At 36.8% G+C, this 19,751-nt stretch overlaps 1 protein-coding gene across 2 annotated transcripts in view; it reads left to right on the top strand.

Annotated features, from left to right (window-relative positions):
- The window catches only part of LOC139121244 (alpha-2-macroglobulin-like), a 124,870-nt gene that overhangs the window by 53,482 nt on the left and 51,637 nt on the right, over positions 1 to 19,751 (top strand). The window contains exons 6-12 of one of the 2 annotated variants that reach the window (XM_070685967.1): positions 2,797 to 2,881; positions 9,119 to 9,224; positions 12,535 to 12,939; positions 13,155 to 13,379; positions 14,053 to 14,209; positions 18,586 to 18,788; positions 18,906 to 19,055. In XM_070685967.1, coding sequence (XP_070542068.1) covers positions 2,797 to 2,881; positions 9,119 to 9,224; positions 12,535 to 12,939; positions 13,155 to 13,379; positions 14,053 to 14,209; positions 18,586 to 18,788; positions 18,906 to 19,055 — 1,331 coding nt within the window. The remainder of the gene's footprint in view (positions 1 to 2,796; positions 2,882 to 9,118; positions 9,225 to 12,534; positions 12,940 to 13,154; positions 13,380 to 14,052; positions 14,210 to 18,585; positions 18,789 to 18,905; positions 19,056 to 19,751) is intronic. The other variant, XM_070685968.1, reaches the window with a different exon arrangement.

Below are 19,751 nucleotides of genomic sequence, written 5' to 3'. Positions count from 1 at the left end.
GTCAACTCCTCTGATTGTAACTGAGTTACCTGTGTAAGATTCAGGGGTTACAAATTTCTGATTAACAACAATTTGGGTGCAACCTGTATCACGTAAGATTATAACTTTCTGTCCATTCATTGTCCCGAATGCTTCATACGGACTTAGCTCTAGTAGCTTTATCAGGGAACTGTACTGATCATGCCCTGTTCTTCCACAGTTAAAATACTTACAAAAGAAATTTCCATTACCATGGCGATTATCTCTCTCCCTCTGTTGTGATGACCGAATTCTACCCCCCCCCCCCCCTTTATAAGAACTGGTCTCAGACTTAGAATCGAGTTTGATGCCTCCTCTATTTGTAACATAATCGTCAGGCAGGCCAAGAACTTCTTTAGCTGATGCTGGCTTTTTGTCTTTTATCCAGAGACACATATCTTTAGGTAGCATAGCATCAATTTGTTCTTTGAGCAGAACTCCTTTCATATCATCAGGGCTATTAACTTGTTCCATTTCCAACCAGCGATTACAAATGGCCCTTTACTTTGGTCCCCATTCTGTGTATGTCTCTTGGGACATGAAATACAATGTTCTAAATTTAAGCCAATAGGTTTCTGCATACAATTCATATAACTTATACATTGCTTCTCGGTTTCGGATAATTCGTTCCATCATCTGTGGATAACGCAATGTATGCCATCCTAGTGTCCCAGCAATGGATTGGGCCAACCTCATCACCCAAGTATCTTCTGCCAACATACTAGTCCTAGCTACTTGTTCAAATGTACGTAAATACAAATAAATATCATCCTTCTCGTCGAGAGGTAATATTTTGATATTACTATCTATTACTATCTGGCTGATTCACCAACCTAGTCTCACTACGTTCTGCCAGGTGCCTTTCATGTTGACTTCCCTATGTGCTGCCTTTTCTTCCCTCTCCCGTTCCCTCTGAGCCCACTTTTCTGCAATCTCTAATTTTTCGTTTCCAATTGCAATAATTGGTCGGATGTGAGTTTTGGACTAGTTTGTTCTTCCTGTTTTTCTGCCCTTGCACTTTCATCCCTGTCGGCTGAAACGGTAGCTGCACTTCTTTTTTAGGCCATGGACATTTTTCCACAATTAACAATAAAAACATTAAGGGAAAAGCTCACGTCAAAATCTCTTCTTGATACTATATGTGATCACTCACCGCTTCTTGTTCTATGGCTTTGAGCTTCCACAAAATGTCTGACCGTACTATACTTGTGCTGATTTCACAACCCGTTCTATATGCTCAGCACCTCTTCAGACGTCCTTCCTGTCAGCTTCCTTAGTCTAATACAGCAGGTCCACTTCACCTCTGTCGAGTACTACCAATCTTACTGACTTACTGCTCATGGTGTCTCCTTCCTGTTTTCTGTGTTGTTCACAGTCGTCTCTTCCAGCTGTTCTTTGGTTATCAGACCCATAGCTTTCGGTGAGCTTAAGGGCTGAGTAGCTTAGTAGATAATCCAACATGCTGCCACCATGTAACAAAGTCGGAGGTCAGGAGTTCTACTAACTCTCTAGGACTTGCAGCCCAGGCTGGACTTGGACTTGACTTAACACACAACAGTAAACAGACTCATGCAGAGACAGTACTTCTTAAGGAGGAGACTTAACACTGCATTTGCTTCTAAACAGAGGTCTAACGATTCCACAGAAAACTACTCAATTTATAATGTCAAAACTCGGAAACTCCTCCTAACAAGTCCACAGGCTAGCTTAATTGGCTATCCATAGTCATATGACAAAATTATTGCCACAGATTCGTCAGAGATACAAAATATTCAAATCTCACTGTATAAGTTAAACATTTACATGACATTCTAGGATCTCCTTACTTTCTTTTGTGTTAAGATTCTCGTAATTAAAAGGTTGCGATAACAACATTAAGTAGCTTGAAATTATCTTGGCTGATCATCAGATCAGCTTCTAAGAAATAATGACACAATGCCCAATTCAATTAAAGGATTAAAATATCACCAAGAGTTAAACTTAAGAATCTTTCGGTTTTAGGATAATCATAAATTATCAAAGTAATACTTCTACAGCTGGTACGATTAAGCATCGGTTTACACTTGTATAAACATTCACTGGCATCACACAAATACCCAACTTCATGACAGCGTCAATAAGATTACCTTTTTGACCTGCTCTATTTGTGTCAGAATTACAAGTCTAAATCAATACTGTAATTACCATCTCAGCAAAAGCCAAGGTTTGAAAAGGTTGGAAAATAAGTAGAAATTTATTGACATACATGTTCACTTTGTTAAAATAAGGAAAAATCACAAAATACATTCATCAATTGTAAAGATTACGTAATGTATGCATTTAAAAACTAATGACGCCGTGGGGGTTTTTCACCACAAAAAGTGAGAATTAATGATGAAAGACAGTTGACCAATTCTGTCAGACACCGGTAAGATTTTCCAGTGTCATTGTGGCTCTAAATTCAGATGTTATGAATAAACTAGTGTACAGTTCTTGACGCAAACTTTGGAAGCTATTATTTTATAACACAAGTTGAATGTTAACATGTGTATCAATATGGGAGTTCCAATTTAGTTTGAAGTTGCCATCTAGAGAGTGCAAGGACAAAAAGATAAAATTATCAGTGCTGGTTTGAAACCTGATTACTAGACAAGTGTAAATTTACCTGATTTTTGCATCAACAGAAAGACGTTTTGTGTAATCTGGATGAGGCTGTGACAATGACCTGTAAATATTCTTCGATTGCTGATAAAAAGTTGGGTGTTTTCTCATGTTTTGTATATCCATGTACATTCACAGTTCTTCCAAAGTTCGAAGTTGTTGTGAACTCACCACCATTTATTATTGTAACTGACAAGATCATTAATGTGGAAATCTGTGGCAGGTATGTGGACAATTCATTATTAGTATCTGGTGATTCTTGTCTTTCAACTATCAGCAATCGCTCACGATCTAATGAAATCTATTGCAGCATGGAAACTGGTGTATTGAAAATGAGTTCAATTGCTGTCGTCTCTGTCCTGTGTCAGAGGAACTGTCGAAGGTTATGAGTTGTATTGCTTCATGCGCATGTTCACAAGAGATGAGGCGAAATTGGTTTGGACAGTGTCTTTCAAAGTTTTCTTGATTCTGCACACTGGAATTTGGAAAATGATGTCCAATAAGTTCAGTAGTGTAACAGAATGATTCAATAAACTGCGGGAACAAACCTGATTTGAGACAAAATGAAGCATCCAGTGTATCAGAAGAAAGACCGTCAACATTACTGTAACTTAACTTTTTAGTTCATGTTCGGTATATATATATATATATATATATATATATATATATATCAGTGTTCGAAATAATCGGTGGCAATGGTGGCATTTGCCACCAAAAACTATCAATTTGCCACCAAATTTTTTTGCTGGTGGTATTTTTCTGCCACTAAATTTTGGGTCATCATGTCATCGATCCTATGGCTTGAACGAAGGAACACTGAAGGAACACGCGTTGTCTGACGGCGGAAAAACTCATTAGCAAAAAAAAACCGAACTAATTGCGACATTTTGGCATGAATGAAAACATAGCGTGAATCCAAACTTGTGATTGGCTAATCTCCATATCGATGACAGCAGCTTTTGTTACACTTGACGTGTTGTTGCCCTCTGTGATAGCCACATATGCAGTCATAGGGCACAAGATAAAAGCATGCTGTGACATTTTAAAAACAAAGCCAAACTGCAGCCTGCATGAATTAAATAATAATAAATACTTGCAATTCATTAGCCAGTAACATGGCTCAAAAATTCCTAACGCCTAACGCCCATGGCTAGTGAATTTTGCGTTTCGGGCAAGTAAAATCAATATGCTTCCCGTCCGACGGGCAAGTGCACCATGCACCAGCGGTTGAATTAACTAAGCCCTGGACAATTCAAGCTTGAAAACGTATTTCATTATGTCTGTACACGCCTACAATCATTGTAAGTCCTTCAACTCTCCAAAGTTTTTCTAAAAACCCTTGAAAATCGGCCCGACATCGCAAAATAATCGTTCTTGCTGTTGTAAAACACAAAAAGTCGTAAAAATAGAGTTTTGCGACATGTTCTCTCTGACGACACGGAGTGAACTTACTGTTTTGTATGTGTATGCCGTAAAGTGGTATGCTCTTGACAGTGGTTGCCATTCTCTTTGCATGCTTTGTGCAAGTGTATGAGTCGTATGACAGTCGATCGGCTTCACGCGATAGTGTAATTGCACCATGTGCTTGGTAAATGGATGTAAACTTATTCGAAGCCATGGATCTCGGCAATGCTTACTGTTCAACGTAAATCAACACCCAGTTGAAAAATTACAAGTTTACATCGTAGTCGAAACGGGCTCAGTTGACCAAGGAGGCCACACATTGCAGCTATGATGTAGTGCATGAGATGCAGACAGTTTCAAATTACGTGACCTTGGTTGTTAGGGATCGGCTCTCACTTACAGAAAACAAATCTGCACTGAAGAGTAACGAAAACGAAACTTGAATCTTATCTGCTCTCTTGACGAATACATTTATCAAAATAAAACTTTGAAAGACTGCTGTGCTCAGTGAGCAAACATGTGAACAGGTAAAAGGGTTGCAGATGTACATGTGCGCATGCATTGGCAGATAAACACCAGCAAAGCAGTCGTTTGTGATCTCAGCTTGATAATAAAGAGCAGCAGCCAGCCATGCACATTGTAAATCACTCAATCTTATTACTCTTATGCAAAGATTTTAATTTGGATTAGGTCGTGGAAAAATTCAAAATTCAAAGATGTTTTCTAGATGGCCAAATCTACAGAAAAGACTAAAGTATTCTCACATTTCTTCTGCGACATTTCAGATTTGGTAATAATCCTTCATTTTAACAAGATGTACATGTAGTTCATGTTTGAATATGTTTTTTCCCTCTTTGGATTCACTTCATATGGCCAAACTCTTGCTCTCTGTTACAAATTACTGGTACAGTTATTAGAAATGTAGGGCAAGTAATTTTCCTCTCGGCCAAGTAAAAATGAAATTCACGTGTCCCACAGTTAGTAAGTTTGAAAATTTTTTTTTCGAGGCCTGCAGTATGGGTTGACTTTTTGTGACGTGTACTCACCATATTTTCAAGAATTTATAAATTAGAATGCGTATGTGGCAATGACAAAATGTTGTATTATACTGATCACATGATGTGTTAAACTGCCACCAGATTTTTCATAATTGCCACCTGATTTTATATCCGGTGGCAAACTTTTGCCACAAGAAATAAAAAAGTATTTCTATCCCTGTATATATATATATATATATATATATATATATATATATATATATATATATATAACTCCCAAAGCACAGCATCTACTATTTTTGTATTTTGGTTTACACGTGCACCACGGGGTGGAGATGTGAATTTCTTTAAAGCCCCCACTCAATTATCAGATTTATCTAATATAAATATTATTTCCTTGATAAAATATTCAATGGAAAACAAAAGAATGACAAACTGTTAATGGGCTGTTGACACATTCGCTAATGTGAGAACCAGGGATTGAGAAGGGCACCTTTAAGTGAACACATCAGTGTCAAAAATATGCAAATGAGGTAAAAAGGGAAAATCCTGAAATTTGCTAAAATCTGTAACCACAAGCTAGATTTGGTTGAAACTTGGTATGCAGGTTCTTTATGGTGACTTAAATTAGATTGTTCAAATTGTGATGAAATATTGATATTTGTACTTTTGGGTAACTTTACCTATTTTTCGGTCATAAAATCTCAGAAAGTGCTCGGCCTATTGCCTTCAAACTTGGGACGGTATGCATGACGGTTGGCCTCTGTTAGATTGTTCAAATTGTGGTGAATTTTAATATTTGTATTTATGAGGCAATTTTTCCTGGTTTTTGGTCAAAAATCTTTTTCTTCCAAAGTTCTCGTTGGATTGTTTTGAATTTGATACTTTTGATCGTAGGGTTGTCTTTTGTAGATTTCTTAAAATTGTGCTGAAATTTAGAGCACTGACTGCAAAAGTAGCAAAGTGTGTGACATAAATGAGCCAATTTGTGAGAATGCGTGCATGTACTGTGTGTAGGAAACATGAACAAGTAAAGTTTTCTGTGAGTGTCAGTTAGAATCTTAATGTTATTAAACGGATGATCTCTTTTTGGAGGATGTGGTTGCCCTGAAAAGCGTCGTTTGGTTTTGATCATCTAATGATCGGATCTATACTGCTTCAGTATCAGGCCATGGCCGATGAATTATCTCCAACATCCCGTGGATGACATTGATGTCCCAGTTCAGGGAGTCAAGAAGTTCATGCGTCCGTGAACGCAGTCTCCTTAGCCTTCGTGATCAGGAAGGGGATTGGAATACTTTGACCATGTCGATCATCAGCCGGCGTCGCTGGCAGTAAAGATTTTCCAGCATTCTCTTGAGTACCTCAATTGCTTCAATGCACTTGTACGGGTGTCAGTAGCCTCGACACAAGAGTGAATGATATTCTGATCGTGTACTGAATCATTTAAAGGCGGAGCCTCCCTTTAAAAGGGCGCCAAGCTATGGCGGCGTTCATTGTGTAAGTGGACACCGAACGGGCAACATGAGGGCACAAGCTCCAGAAAATGGCACTTTTTAGTTTTTCCGGACCGCAAAAACGCTGACAGACTGCCAAGCGGTCAGCACGAAGCTGCTGCCGATCGAACCCTGTGGTTATATTCAAATTCTAACGTGACTGGAAGATGTTTTTTAAGGAAATTCGAGCGTGGTGCTGGGGAATAAATGACCGTTGGCAATTTGAACCGACCATCAATCAAACGGTTATATAAGCTCTATTTGCAGGATTAGCAAAAGGTGACAAAAGATTGAAATCAGTTTGTGTAATTAATGTAATAGAAATCAAACATCGTACTGGCCATGTGTTTGACTGGGAGGAGAACTCCACTAATGCAAGAACCTGGGATTGAAAAGTGCGGCTTTAAAGACTTGTGTGCTATTTATTTTCGAAGTTGTCTTTCATATTGTTGACTTAATAGAAATCAATGAAATATCGAGAGATTTAAGCCAGAATACCGTTGTACTCCCTGTGGGTCTTCTGAACCGTTCTCGCTGTCACATTGGCTCGTATTATGTCACATGTAGCTCTTTGGTCGGAATTTGAGAAATCAATTCAACAAAACTGATTCTGGGTCAGTCTTGCGGATCGAGTTTTTGGTTTTTGGTTTTTTAGACTTTTTCTTTGCACCTTTTTGTCTAAAATCTTCTTGTACATACTTAATACGTGCAACAGGGTAACTTATTGGCTACTTTTTTATTCTGTGCATTTCACCTTCAAGTAACAGATATTATCATTTTGTACTTGAAGTAATTTGCATTATTATTTGTAACACTCTGCTTTCCGCATCGACCCCTGTAATTTCCCACGAGGAGATATATATATATATATATATATATATATATATATATATATATATATATATATATATATATATATGTAACGCCAGTTACGAAGTGAGTCACGTGATTTGATCTTCCATCCCATCTGACAGTTAAGTAATCAGATGGAATTCCTTGATTGCCGTTATCTCCCACAATGCACTGCGAGCAGACAGATACTGCGTGGAGTGGTGGCTTGTGCGGGCAGAGACCCGGTCTAAGGGAATTAGTTCTTCTTGCCAGTAACCAAGACGACGTGGTTGGTCTTTTTGCATGGCTTATGAACTTCTAGGTATAATCCCAAAGGAGAACTGTCTGGAGGACATTTTGTGAATCAGTTTCCCACCCGAACTGGAAGAGGTTACAACACGGAATTTGTAACCATAGCAACAGGATCGACGTGGACTCTGAACCCTGAACAATTCTGGAGAGTGTCTATTGAGTGAACACTGTAATTGATACGAACTTGGATAGCGGCGTGTCTAGAGTTTCTGAATGATTAAACAGTATTGCAGGCTAATCATTGTAGACTTTTTATCATCATTAGTGTGTAGAGAAATAAACCTCAATGTAAACTGCAACTCAAATTGTGCGATAATCATTTTTTCCTTTGTTGTTGATTGGATAATATGAACTTGGGTCCAGGTTTAGTTGACTGACGTTTAACTAATGGGGGCTCGTCCGGGAGTCAAACCCGGGACCTCTCGCACCCCAAGCGAGAATCATCCCCGGACAAAACGTCCTCCAGACAGTTCTCCTTTGGGATTATCTCATTAGCAGTCCAAACGCTTCCGTCAATGGGTGGTATGTCGGGAAACTAGAAGTTCATAAGCCATGCAAAAAGAGAAGAGCACTTACAAGTTACATATTAAGCTCTTTGAGTCAGCAGATCGTGATATCAACTGGATCTTAATCCATGGCATGGCAATGCCATTCTAGTCACTATGTCAAGTTGAACAAGTTCATTTTCTGTGGAACTATTGGTATTCAAAAATCAAAACAAAGAGTACAAACTACTAAACAAATCAATCTATTGCTGTGGAAGCTTGAGATTCAGAATGGCTCACAGTCCAATCGGGAAAGCACATGGCCTCTCCAATTTGCCTCACAATGGGTGTGGTCTCAAACTTCAAAAAATACACCATGAAAACACGTTACAAATTCAGTATTGCAACAAATGTGAAAACCTACCTAGAAGTTCATAAGCCATGCAAAAAGACCAACAACGTCGTCTTGGTTACTGGCAAGAAGAACTAATTCCCTTAGACCGGGTCTCTGCCCGCACAAGCCACCACTCCACGCAGTATCTGTCTGCTCGCAGTGCATTGTGGGAGATAACGGCAATCAAGGAATTCCATCTGATTACTTAACTGTCAGATGGGATGGAAGATCAAATCACGTGACTCACTTCGTAACCGGGGTTACATATATATATATATATATATATATATATATATATATATATATATATATATATATATATATATATATATATATATATATATATATATATATATATATATATATATATATATATAATATATATATATATATCTGATGGGACTCTACATCTGCAAAACTTTAATTGATAAATTTGTCCAAAAGTTGGAATGTAGCAAGTACTGGGGGTTAAACGAGTGTGACACCAAGTGGAAACTCTGTTACCGCAGAAACTTATACATTGTTTGTTTGTTCTTATAGATATACCTATGGCCAGCCTGTACGTGGTGCAGTCTCCGCTTCCATCTGCATCTCTGGGTATTCATACTATGGAGAAGATAGACCATGTGCCTTGCGACTTGTAGAGGTATAATTTTCAGGTCATAGTTCAAGCGTGCCTTTATATACTATCACCTTGGGTACATTGGATACGTGCGATTGTAATCATGATCATGATGATTGACCAATAACAATCGTGATTCTGTATTGAAGAACGCCCAATAACAATTGTGATCGACAGTCACACTGATCATCGAAACGTGCATAACTGGTGTGATTACAATATGTCAGTTTCCATTTGAACATGATTCAGTGGACAACATTGTTTAGCTACTATAGTCTATAGTCTAGGGATGACGTTACGTGGATTAGTTCAAACTGTTATGAAATATGCAATTATTGTCATTTTTGGTCAAAAATCTTTAAAAATCTTCTTTTTTCAACTGCTGGACAAACAGCTTTGATGTTTGGACATATGTCACTGGGGATGACCTTATTCAGATTTGCTCAAATTGTGTAGAAATATGCAAATTTGTATTCTAAGACAATTTTTGTCATTTTTGTACAAACATTTTTTTGATATTGAGTATACAGCTTCAAAGGAACGACGAAAATGTGATATATTGAAGTTATGATATTATCTGCAATTTTGTTTTTTGGGGACATATTTTGCTATTTTTGGTCGAAAAATTTGTTTATAAAAAACTACTAGTCTAATACCTGTGATATTTTGTGTATAGGTTCCTAGGTTTATCTTGGTGTGATATATTGAAATTATTATGAAATCTTCAATTTTGTATAATGGGGTCAATTTTGCTATTTTTTGTCAAACTCTTTGTTTCTCAAAAGTTACTCATCTGATAGCTTTGACATATTGTGTACAGGTTTCTTGGGCTTATTTTAATGTGATGTATTGAAATAATGATAAGAACTTCAATTTTCTATTTTTGCAGCTAATTTTGCCAGATTTGTCAGGCCATCCTGAAATTAGCTATCAAAGATATCCACCTTCTTCATCGACACATGTCACAAATAGTTATTCTCTACATAACACAGCGGTGCTCTGTCGGCTGTTAGGTCGCTTGTGTCTTCAAAACCGCTGGTCAGATAGTTTTGATATTTGGCATACTGGTCCATTAGGATGACCTCGGTGCGATAATCATCATGCAGTCAGGAACAACTTAATTTTGTATCCATGTCTACAGTAGCTTCAGGAGCATTTACCCTATGATTACTCATCTAAACATTCTTATTCTTCAGGCTTTCGATAGGCACATTTGAAAATTAACCTTAATACTAGATATTGTTAATTTCAATTTGCAAACGAAGAATTATAATCTGAAAATTGTAAGCGCGCACATAGCTGCTGTGGGCTGCCTTTGCATGTAATCACTGTCAATGGGTTAGTTTTGTTTACTGCCTCGATGGTATTAATGAATTAAGCCATCAAAATCAGGAACCATGATCGTGTAAATCAATACGCAAGTTTTTAATGACTTGCTACTAATGTTTCTTGTAATTATCCATGGCATAGTTTTCATTTTTCGAGCTCACCATGAGAGGGCTGCCTCACAATATTTGATTTATGACTTTTGAAAGGAAAGTCAATTCTGAATGAAACAACCAAATGAAGTATTGACTTGAAAAATTTATGCGAGGCCAATGCAGTCACTTTATAATTGTACCTCCATGATCTGCCCAAAATTGCATGCTGTTCGGACTAAAATTATCACCATCTTATTGAAAAGTACTTTTTCATGGCAAGAATATCAACAGTGATCCCTTACTGATGAGAGGAACAATATTGGATCAAGAAAAAGCATTTTACGTAAAAACTTAATGATTCTCAGCAATGCATCATCCTCCCATTCAAAGCACAACCAATCGAATCCTGCAAAATTAATTTTCCAGAGAAAATGACAATGGCAACATAAGTAATATTTGTTAGTTCAAGGAATTTCCGGTAGCATTATTTGCAACAAAAAGCAATACATTAATGGTCATTTCTACTGCAGTATTTGCTTTTACATTGCATAGTTTGGTCATAGCATAGAGGTGAAAGTGCTTCCTGTACCACTGTGATATATACTGCCATGATCTACAAGTAAGCGAAAGCAAGTTATCTGGAGAGGACTGCAGCATTGTTTGGATCTGTTTACAGAACCGAGACAGCAAAGGATTAAATACAAAGCTGGAGATTCATGCACTGGTTCGCACAATCATTTGATTGACACAAACTATTCAATTCATGAGCGGTTGTGTCTTATCTAACTTTTCCCAAAAAAAATTGTCAAAAAGTATGCTTAAAGCTTGACAGGTTTCAAAACTAAACGCTCTTTACAGTTGAAGTATTTACAATGATGACAAATTTTGTAATTTATAAACACAACAAACTCACAAAAAATAGATTTTCTGAAACTCTCCTCTTTGTTTTGTTGTCTTAGACAACTTGTTGTAGCACCCCCATTGCAGGGGGCCAATGTTATCACTGTCAGTCTATGTGTAAATCAGTCTGTCTGTCCATCCGTCCATCTATCTGTTTATCCGTCTGTCTATGGTCCAAATTTGTGGAGTTCAAAACTCAAACCTATTACACCAACATATTAATAAAATTTTGAAACTCACTCAGTTTTATGAAATGCATTCTCTGATGAACTCTATGGCTTCTGCCATTTGGTGACAAGATTAATTGTTACTAATAAATCTCTGGTGGTGACATTGTTTGCTACATTAAGCTAGTTTAGTTTTGCATCTCTCATGTACTTCAAGGTCTGTTTGTTTGTTTGTTTGTTTGTTTATATGGTCTCACCAGTGAAACTGTCATAGTTGCTAATAAGATAATTAAGCAGCTTCCAACAGACACCTTGCTGAGTCTAGTGTTTTTTTTATTCTTTCATATAATGCCACAAAATAATTAATATTTCAAACTAAAAGGTGTAAATGTGGAACCAAAGTGCCAAACCTAATATAGTACTTAATGAATATACAGCTAGCAGCGTCAAAATCTTTGCAAGAACCATCGTATTTGGCAGTGTCTTTCATATAGATAAGGACCGCAGCTTATCCCTTACATGGTGGCACAATGTTTTTTGTCATAGGAAAGCATGTCCAAATAGGACAAATTCTATTCTGTCTTGAGGTCACAAATAATTCATCTGTTTGCGTTCAGCCATGGATGCTATTTTTTACATCCATGGTCCAGCAGAGACGTAATGTTTGACACTTCTGCAGCTAGGTATTTACCATGAAGATCACCATTTTGTACACCGCGAGTAAAGTATTCTTGATGTTTTCTTGATATTACCAAAAGGTCAAAATGAACCACTTTGTCCCTTTAATTGAAAAATTAATCTTTTGATAAAAGCTGATGTTAAGTGACAAAGGATTTTTGGTTGCAGGATACTGGTCCAAGTGGCTGTGCTCCATTATATGTTTCTTCTGAGGAGCTCAATTTAATGTCTTCTAATTATTCACTCTGGCAAGCTAATCTTAACGTCACTGCAGAGTTTACAGAGGCAAATACTGGTGTAACCGTGTCTAGTGAGCGTGTAGGTCCCTCCATTTCCACCACACCATTTCAGCTTGAAATCCAAGCGCCAGAGAATTTCAAACCAGGGGTGCCATACTTTGGCAAAGTGAAAGTGACCGACCTGGATGGCTCCCCAGCTGATGGAAAACTGGTTAATTTAGTAGTAGGCACAAATGATGGTGATATATTGGACAAGAACTTTACTTCAGTCAATGGTGCTTTTGATTTCACACTGAAAAACCTTTCAATTGACACAAGCAGAGTGGAAATCATGGTAAGTTATTTTCCAATGGGGTGCTTAAGTGTTTAGGCTGGTGTTCGGGTGTGAATGCATGCATTTTATCCATATCAATTAAGTATATGATAACTAATACCACTAAATATTGTATTTTCCTGCACACTTTAAATTATTGCTGCAGTAAATTACCAGATCTCTTGTGGGTCTTTCGTGGAAAATATTATGAATTACTGTTTTCATACATTATACAGGCACTTGGGCAGAGATTCACAGAGCCATATGATATTCGCCTTCACCGTTATGTGCACAGAGTGTCTGACCCTTACACAAGTAAATCCATCAGGGCTTGGTATTCACCAAGTGGCAGCTTTGTGCAGATAGAACCTGTTAAACAAACTCTGCCTGTAGACTCAGGATACAATTTCACAGTTTTCTACACCACACAGGATATCCAACTCGTAGATCTCTACATCAAGGTGAGCCTCCACGTTTTAGTATTATAACTCATGCAGATAGTTTACATTGTATTGAGGTGTAAACACAAATTCCTGATTAACTGAAGATTCACTTTTGTGTGGTTGCTTAGTATATAACAATGCAACAAAAAACCGAACCCTTGCACATATTGATTGTTAATGCATGAGAAGAGAGAATCCCTGCCGTTAAGTCTGATCTGCGAAAGGAGTTTAGCACACCGACTGTGTAGTAACTGTCGCCATAGATTGAACATGGGCAATGGTGTAACTCGTATATTTAGGCATAGATTGTGAACTAAATAAGGGTTTCAAGAGGGTTGTTTACATAAGCAGATTACAATATGTAAAATATGATTGTGTAAATCATAATCATAATTTATTAATTATCATTACAACAATTGGGTTCCCAGGAAGTATCTAAAGAAAATGGATGGCATTCTTTATAAAAAGCAAGATTTTATTATTATGTAACATTCATATTAATAATTTATAAATATTCATAATTAAGTTTTGTTCATAACTGGAAAAATCAACACAAACAATGTCTCATTAGCCTGTGGCTCAGTATGAATATTTGCAATTGGAGTTGATGAATTGAGACCTTTACACAACATTCATTTCATTTCTGGGGAGAACACTGTCTTATCTTGTACTTGACCCCTCCCCTGTGCAGATGGTGTCTCATGGTGACATAGTCTATACTGATCGTAAACTGATTGAATTAGTACCAGAGATCGAGCGTCTGACAACCACAAAGACACCATCCACTGCATCTCCCACAAGAGCAACAGAGGAATGGGATTTTATTAAAATATCTATTGATCGCACGGGTAAGAGTAATTGGTTAATACATTCATTATCTAGTGACATCACAATTTCAAATTTTTTTCAGGCCTTTTTGGAAATTACTATAAATAAGCGGACGTGTAGGAGGGGGTTTACGGAATTTAACGGTACAGTTTGCCAGTAAAACTCAGAGGCCCGCAGGGCCGAGGAGTTTTATGGCAAAATGTGCCGTTAAATTCCGTAAACCGCCGACTACGTGTTCGCTTACCGTGTTATACCACGAATTTGCCGAGTTTTAGAGCCTTGTTTGCACGTTGAAAGTTTTTATTTGTAATTTTAGTGCAGTGCCAGTTGAAACTTTGACAGGAAAATATTGACGCGTTTTGACACCTTGTTGAACGAAAGTATAGAAAAATAACCCATGATTGGATAAAACAAAGTTGACATGTGTTGCTATTGTAGTGCGATGGCGTGGTTGAGCACCTGGTTTGATTTGAATTGTATGAATTATATTTGATTGATTGGTTGGTTGAATGAAGGGAAAAGGTGTTTGCAGATCGACGTTAGAGTCACGCTTTGCTCATTTGGGTCGAAAACTTTGAGCAGCATACACGCAATTGCCGAGTCGCTCTATGTGTTTCGATATGGCGGATGAAGTACAAATGAAAGCTGTATCCGGTGCACTTCAACTACCAAAGCCAAAGATGGCAAAGAAAAGTCCCCCTGTCACGCGAGTGCTAACAGCCACAATCGGAAGAGCAAGCTACACAGCCACGTCAGAGAAAGGCGCACCAGAAACTGCAAGTACAAAAAAATCAAAATGTGTAGATCCACAATGACTGTGATACTGCGTGTGTTTGCCTGTAGCTAGATTTAACTTTACCAAAGGCGACTGAAATCTCCACATTCAGTGTTTGACAACTGACTTTGAAGTCTTAAATTTCAGCTTCGAATGATCATGATAACAATAACCTTAACACAGAAGTGATATTTGCAATCAATACCATTATTTGGTGCAATGGTGCAATGCAAACAAACTGACAATTAGCTACTCTAAAACCAACTACATGTTTCTTTCATCTCGTTATAATCCATTTAATAATACTGGTCAGTTAGGTATTAATAATGTTTTACTCGAAGAAGTCGCCAATACCAGTTATCTGGGAGTTGACATTGATAAAAATATTACATGGAAACAACAGATTAAGAAGGTTCTTGATAAAATTGTTCCCAAGATTGGTATTATTTCCAAACTGAGGCATTATCTCCCCAAATCCACTCTGTTACTTCTTTACAATGCTCTTATTCTCCCACATATTTCATACTGTTTGGAAATATGGGCAGTAGTACTTATCGCTCATCTCTTGATTCAGTTTATAAGGCACAAAAGAAACTTGTTCGCATCATTTGTTTTAAGGATTCTTTTACTCATAGTAGGCCACTTTTTCAATCTCTCGGTATTCTTGACATTTACAGCCAGTTTAAATACCAACTCTGTACATTTATTCATGATCTTTTTCACAACAGATTACCCAGACGTTTTGATGAGTATTTTTCTTTCCCACAACACCATTACCAAACAAGATTAATTACAAAAAGGGATGTTCTCATCCCTAGAAGGAATTACACTTTGGGCAAATTTTCCTTTGACTATCACGGTGGCAAAATATGGAATGAGATACCACATGATATTCGTAACATACCTACTAGAAACGGCTTCAAAGCGAAATTAAAAGATTACTTGATAATCAATCAGTGATCCACCAAATTTACCTTGCTACATGTTATTCTTTTTCTCCTTGTTACGTGTTTATTGTTCTTTCTGATAGCTCATTTTTCGCCTCAGTTCTCCACATTAATCTGTTTTAGTCAGTATACACTGTGCATTTTACCGTACGTTAATTTACAAGTTTATTTTGTTTACTTATTGTAAAAGCCCTCTGTATTTTACGTTTGCTTACTTTCTGTACAGTTAAATGGGAAACAGATGATGCAAGCTTCACTTAAGCTTTTCCTGTTTTCCAGCCATAGATCACATTCCAATGATTATATAGCATTACCTTTTCTGCAGAAATGTCACTATTACATTTTTTTTTTAGATATTTTTTAAATATCACACCACTCTTGACATTCTGTACATAATACGTCGTATTTCTATGGCAAATAAACATACTAAACATACTTAGTAAATTTCACGGTGACCTGAAATTGATTTTGAGATGTAAAGTCGTGCAAAATTAATTCAGTCCAGTGATTCTTTTAGAGTGTCTTTACTCTGTACTTGATGGTGAAATAAATTTCTTCTGGTTAATGTCTCGCGTTTGTTTGTTTTTTTACTCGTCGCCACGTGACTTTCTTTTGTTTACAAGTGTCCGATTTACTAGTAAACTGGAGAGTTTTTAACAAAAGAACTGTCCGATTTACTAGTAAATCGGACACTTTTAAACAAAAGAACTTGTAAATCGGACACTTTTTACACAAAAGAAAGCCAGGTGGTAATAATAAAATATTCAGTTATTGAAATTAGAAAGCATGGTTAGAACAATGGGCACGAGGCGGAGAGTGGTATAACTCTAATTAACACTACTCTTAAAAGAGACCTTAGAGACTTAATGAATGTATACATCTTGTATATGATCAACTTATATATAAATGTCAGATTTTTAAAACAAGCATAAAAAACTACTTTAGGGCAAGAAAAATAAAAAGAGAGTTATAACCTGTGTATTTTGATAGATACATGTACATGCTCAAATGTGAATTAGTATTTGTTCAAATGAAGTGAAATGTTACTAAAAATGCCAGTGAGCAACAAAAGTGAAAACTTGGTGATAATCTCAATAAACAGGGGTCAGATTGTCTTGGCAAGGCAGCTAACATACCATATTGTACAAAAAGTGTTCCATGAAAGTTTCTATGAATATATATATATATATATATATATATATATATATATATATATATATATTTGTAATATATGTATATATAGATATATAGTTACGTGATAGAAAACGAACAAAAGGTGAACTCAGCAGTTTACCGTATAAAACGAAATTTATTACAAAAATAAACTAATTTCTAAGTTAAGGTATAGAATACAAACTGTATACAGGCTACTTATCTCAGCTGGCACGGCAAAGCAACAGTCTCAGAGTTGTAACAGTCAGTCGGATGAATGAACAGTTTTTTGGCTTGCAGGCTGGAAGTTGCACAAAGTCCACAGTATAAATCCAGCGTTGGCAGTGAAGGTCTTGAAAAGTCTTGAAATTCATACTGCTGGAGTTTCTAAAGACTTGAAGTAACACACAAGAGACACGATCCCAAAATGTCTGCCTGCAAGTTGTGCCATCCTCTATTTATACACATGTGGTTATATAAGAGATTATAAGGACAATCTACAACTTTTATTGAAATGTTCATTACTTTTCTCAAAGTATCTCTCTTACACAACTAATTAAATTTCCAGAACATTCCAAACATGACTAATTGAATCCAAGGTTGTTAGGTCATGAAGGACAGTGACCTTGAGAATCTTCTAGACTAATTAAACACAGGTCCTGAATGTCGTGGAAAATGACCTATATAACAATATATATATATATATATATATATATATATATATATATATATATATATATATATATATATATATATATATATATTTGTGTTTGGAAATTTCCCCATTTGTCTTGTTCTTTATCTTGGTGGCAGTTTGCAACATACAATTATAATGTAGGTGTGGCAGCATCGTTAACAGTGGAAGCTCTAAACAATGCCAATTATAACATATTACCTTAGTCTTCGATTATGCAATAATAGACCGTAGAGAGATCAAATAATGTCTACATTAATTTTATGCATTACAATATTACAAGGGACACCTTTAGTTTGGTATGGCTGATTTTAATACTAGTTATAATGTACTCGGTTGAATGGTATTGTGTAAGTGTCTGTGATCAACAGTTGCAAGTTGCCAACAATTTCATACTTCAATGGACAGTGCATCAACATTTGATCAAATGCACTTGACCATGATATCACAAGCTAAGGAGCATAGAAGCTTTTAATTATCTGATACACTCATGTTGGCTTGCCACATGCAGCCACATGTAAACAAATGTGAGCAAAGTATCATTGATGTTATTTTTTTAAAATTATACTTCCTCATGAGCAGAAAAAAGCTTGACATCGCGGGTCTGAATTGACGTGCCCGAGGATGAGAAAGAAACTTTTTATCTTTCATGGCCTTATCCTGCGAGTGTTGGTTATTTTCTAAAGCTGCTTATAGTGTATAGAAACATTAACGTAATATTTACATGTTTATTGTTATGCAAATTAGTCGTTGCTGTTTCAAACATTCCTGGGGAGAACATTGTATATCTAAATGACATCTTGTGTTTTTGTTTTCCTTGTACCATAGAATCTCGGCAAAGAGTTTGGTCAGAACCTCGTGACCCATTTGAGATTGCAGAGCCAGTTGCCTATGGTGAAGTCACTTTGACGATACCAATAGATCGAAAAATGGCTCCCAATTGTAAATTACTCCTTTACTACATCCGGGGTGATGGTGAAGTGATAGCTGACAGTATCAGATTTAAAGTTCAACAGAAATTTGAAAACGAGGTGGGTGATGGTTCGAAGTTCAATTCTTCTATGTGTCAAACACACAACAGCGATCTTTTTATGGAGGGAGATTCTGGGCCATATGTGTAATCAACTGTTGTTTCTTATTGGCAACAGGTGAAGCTGCAATTTGCAGAAGATGAAACGCTACCTGGTGCAAACACACAACTTGAATTAACTGCTGCTCCAGGATCCCTCTGTGCAATTGGCGTTGTTGACAAAAGTGTCCATCTTATTGAAACTAGCAACCAACTTACCAAAGCAAATGTAAGTTTTCAGTGTCATCTTTTCAAGCAATCCACTACTGGCCCTCTTACTTTTTGCCCTTGAAGCCACCTATTGATACTTGAGCTGCTAGCTTACCAGCGCTAATAGAAATATGTTCACGCCAAATTGAACTGTGGTGTAATATTAACTTGCACCTGCCTTCTAAGTGATGGTTAAATAAACAACTGATAACAAAATAGCCTGCCATTTGTACAGAAAAATTACACATCATTGGAGCCACAAATAGACGTTTCAGTGATTAGAAAACTTGGCTTATAATACTGTCACTTAGCCTTTTATTGATAATGTATAATGGTCGTCTTCGTCTGCAGTTACACTTATAAAAGAGGAAGATTAGGTGTATCTTTGACCCATCGTTTGTGCCTAAGGTAGTATGCGCCTCGAAAGTGAAAGACTTAGACTTTTCCTCCAACTTTCCTAAATGAAGCTTTTAGCTGTACTCTTAATATATCAAGATTATAAATCAGGGGTCACTGGGCAAACTTTGATACTAAAGAGACCAGCTACATGTACCTAACATTTATCGATATTTGAATTTCATAATGGCCGCCATCATTGTGTTAACTCTATGGTTAAATAAAATTTTTGATTTTTACTCCAAGAGTTTTAAAATGAGCCCCCACAGGGGGTCGATCAGAAAAGAATTGCAAAAGTATGGGAGTGAAAATATTTCTC

The sequence above is a fragment of the Ptychodera flava genome, chromosome 21 (assembly GCF_041260155.1).
Source record: "Ptychodera flava strain L36383 chromosome 21, AS_Pfla_20210202, whole genome shotgun sequence".
NCBI lineage: Eukaryota > Metazoa > Hemichordata > Enteropneusta > Ptychoderidae > Ptychodera > Ptychodera flava.
Note: the sequence above shows the minus strand (reverse complement) of the source record. Positions and strands in the feature narration are given on the sequence as shown.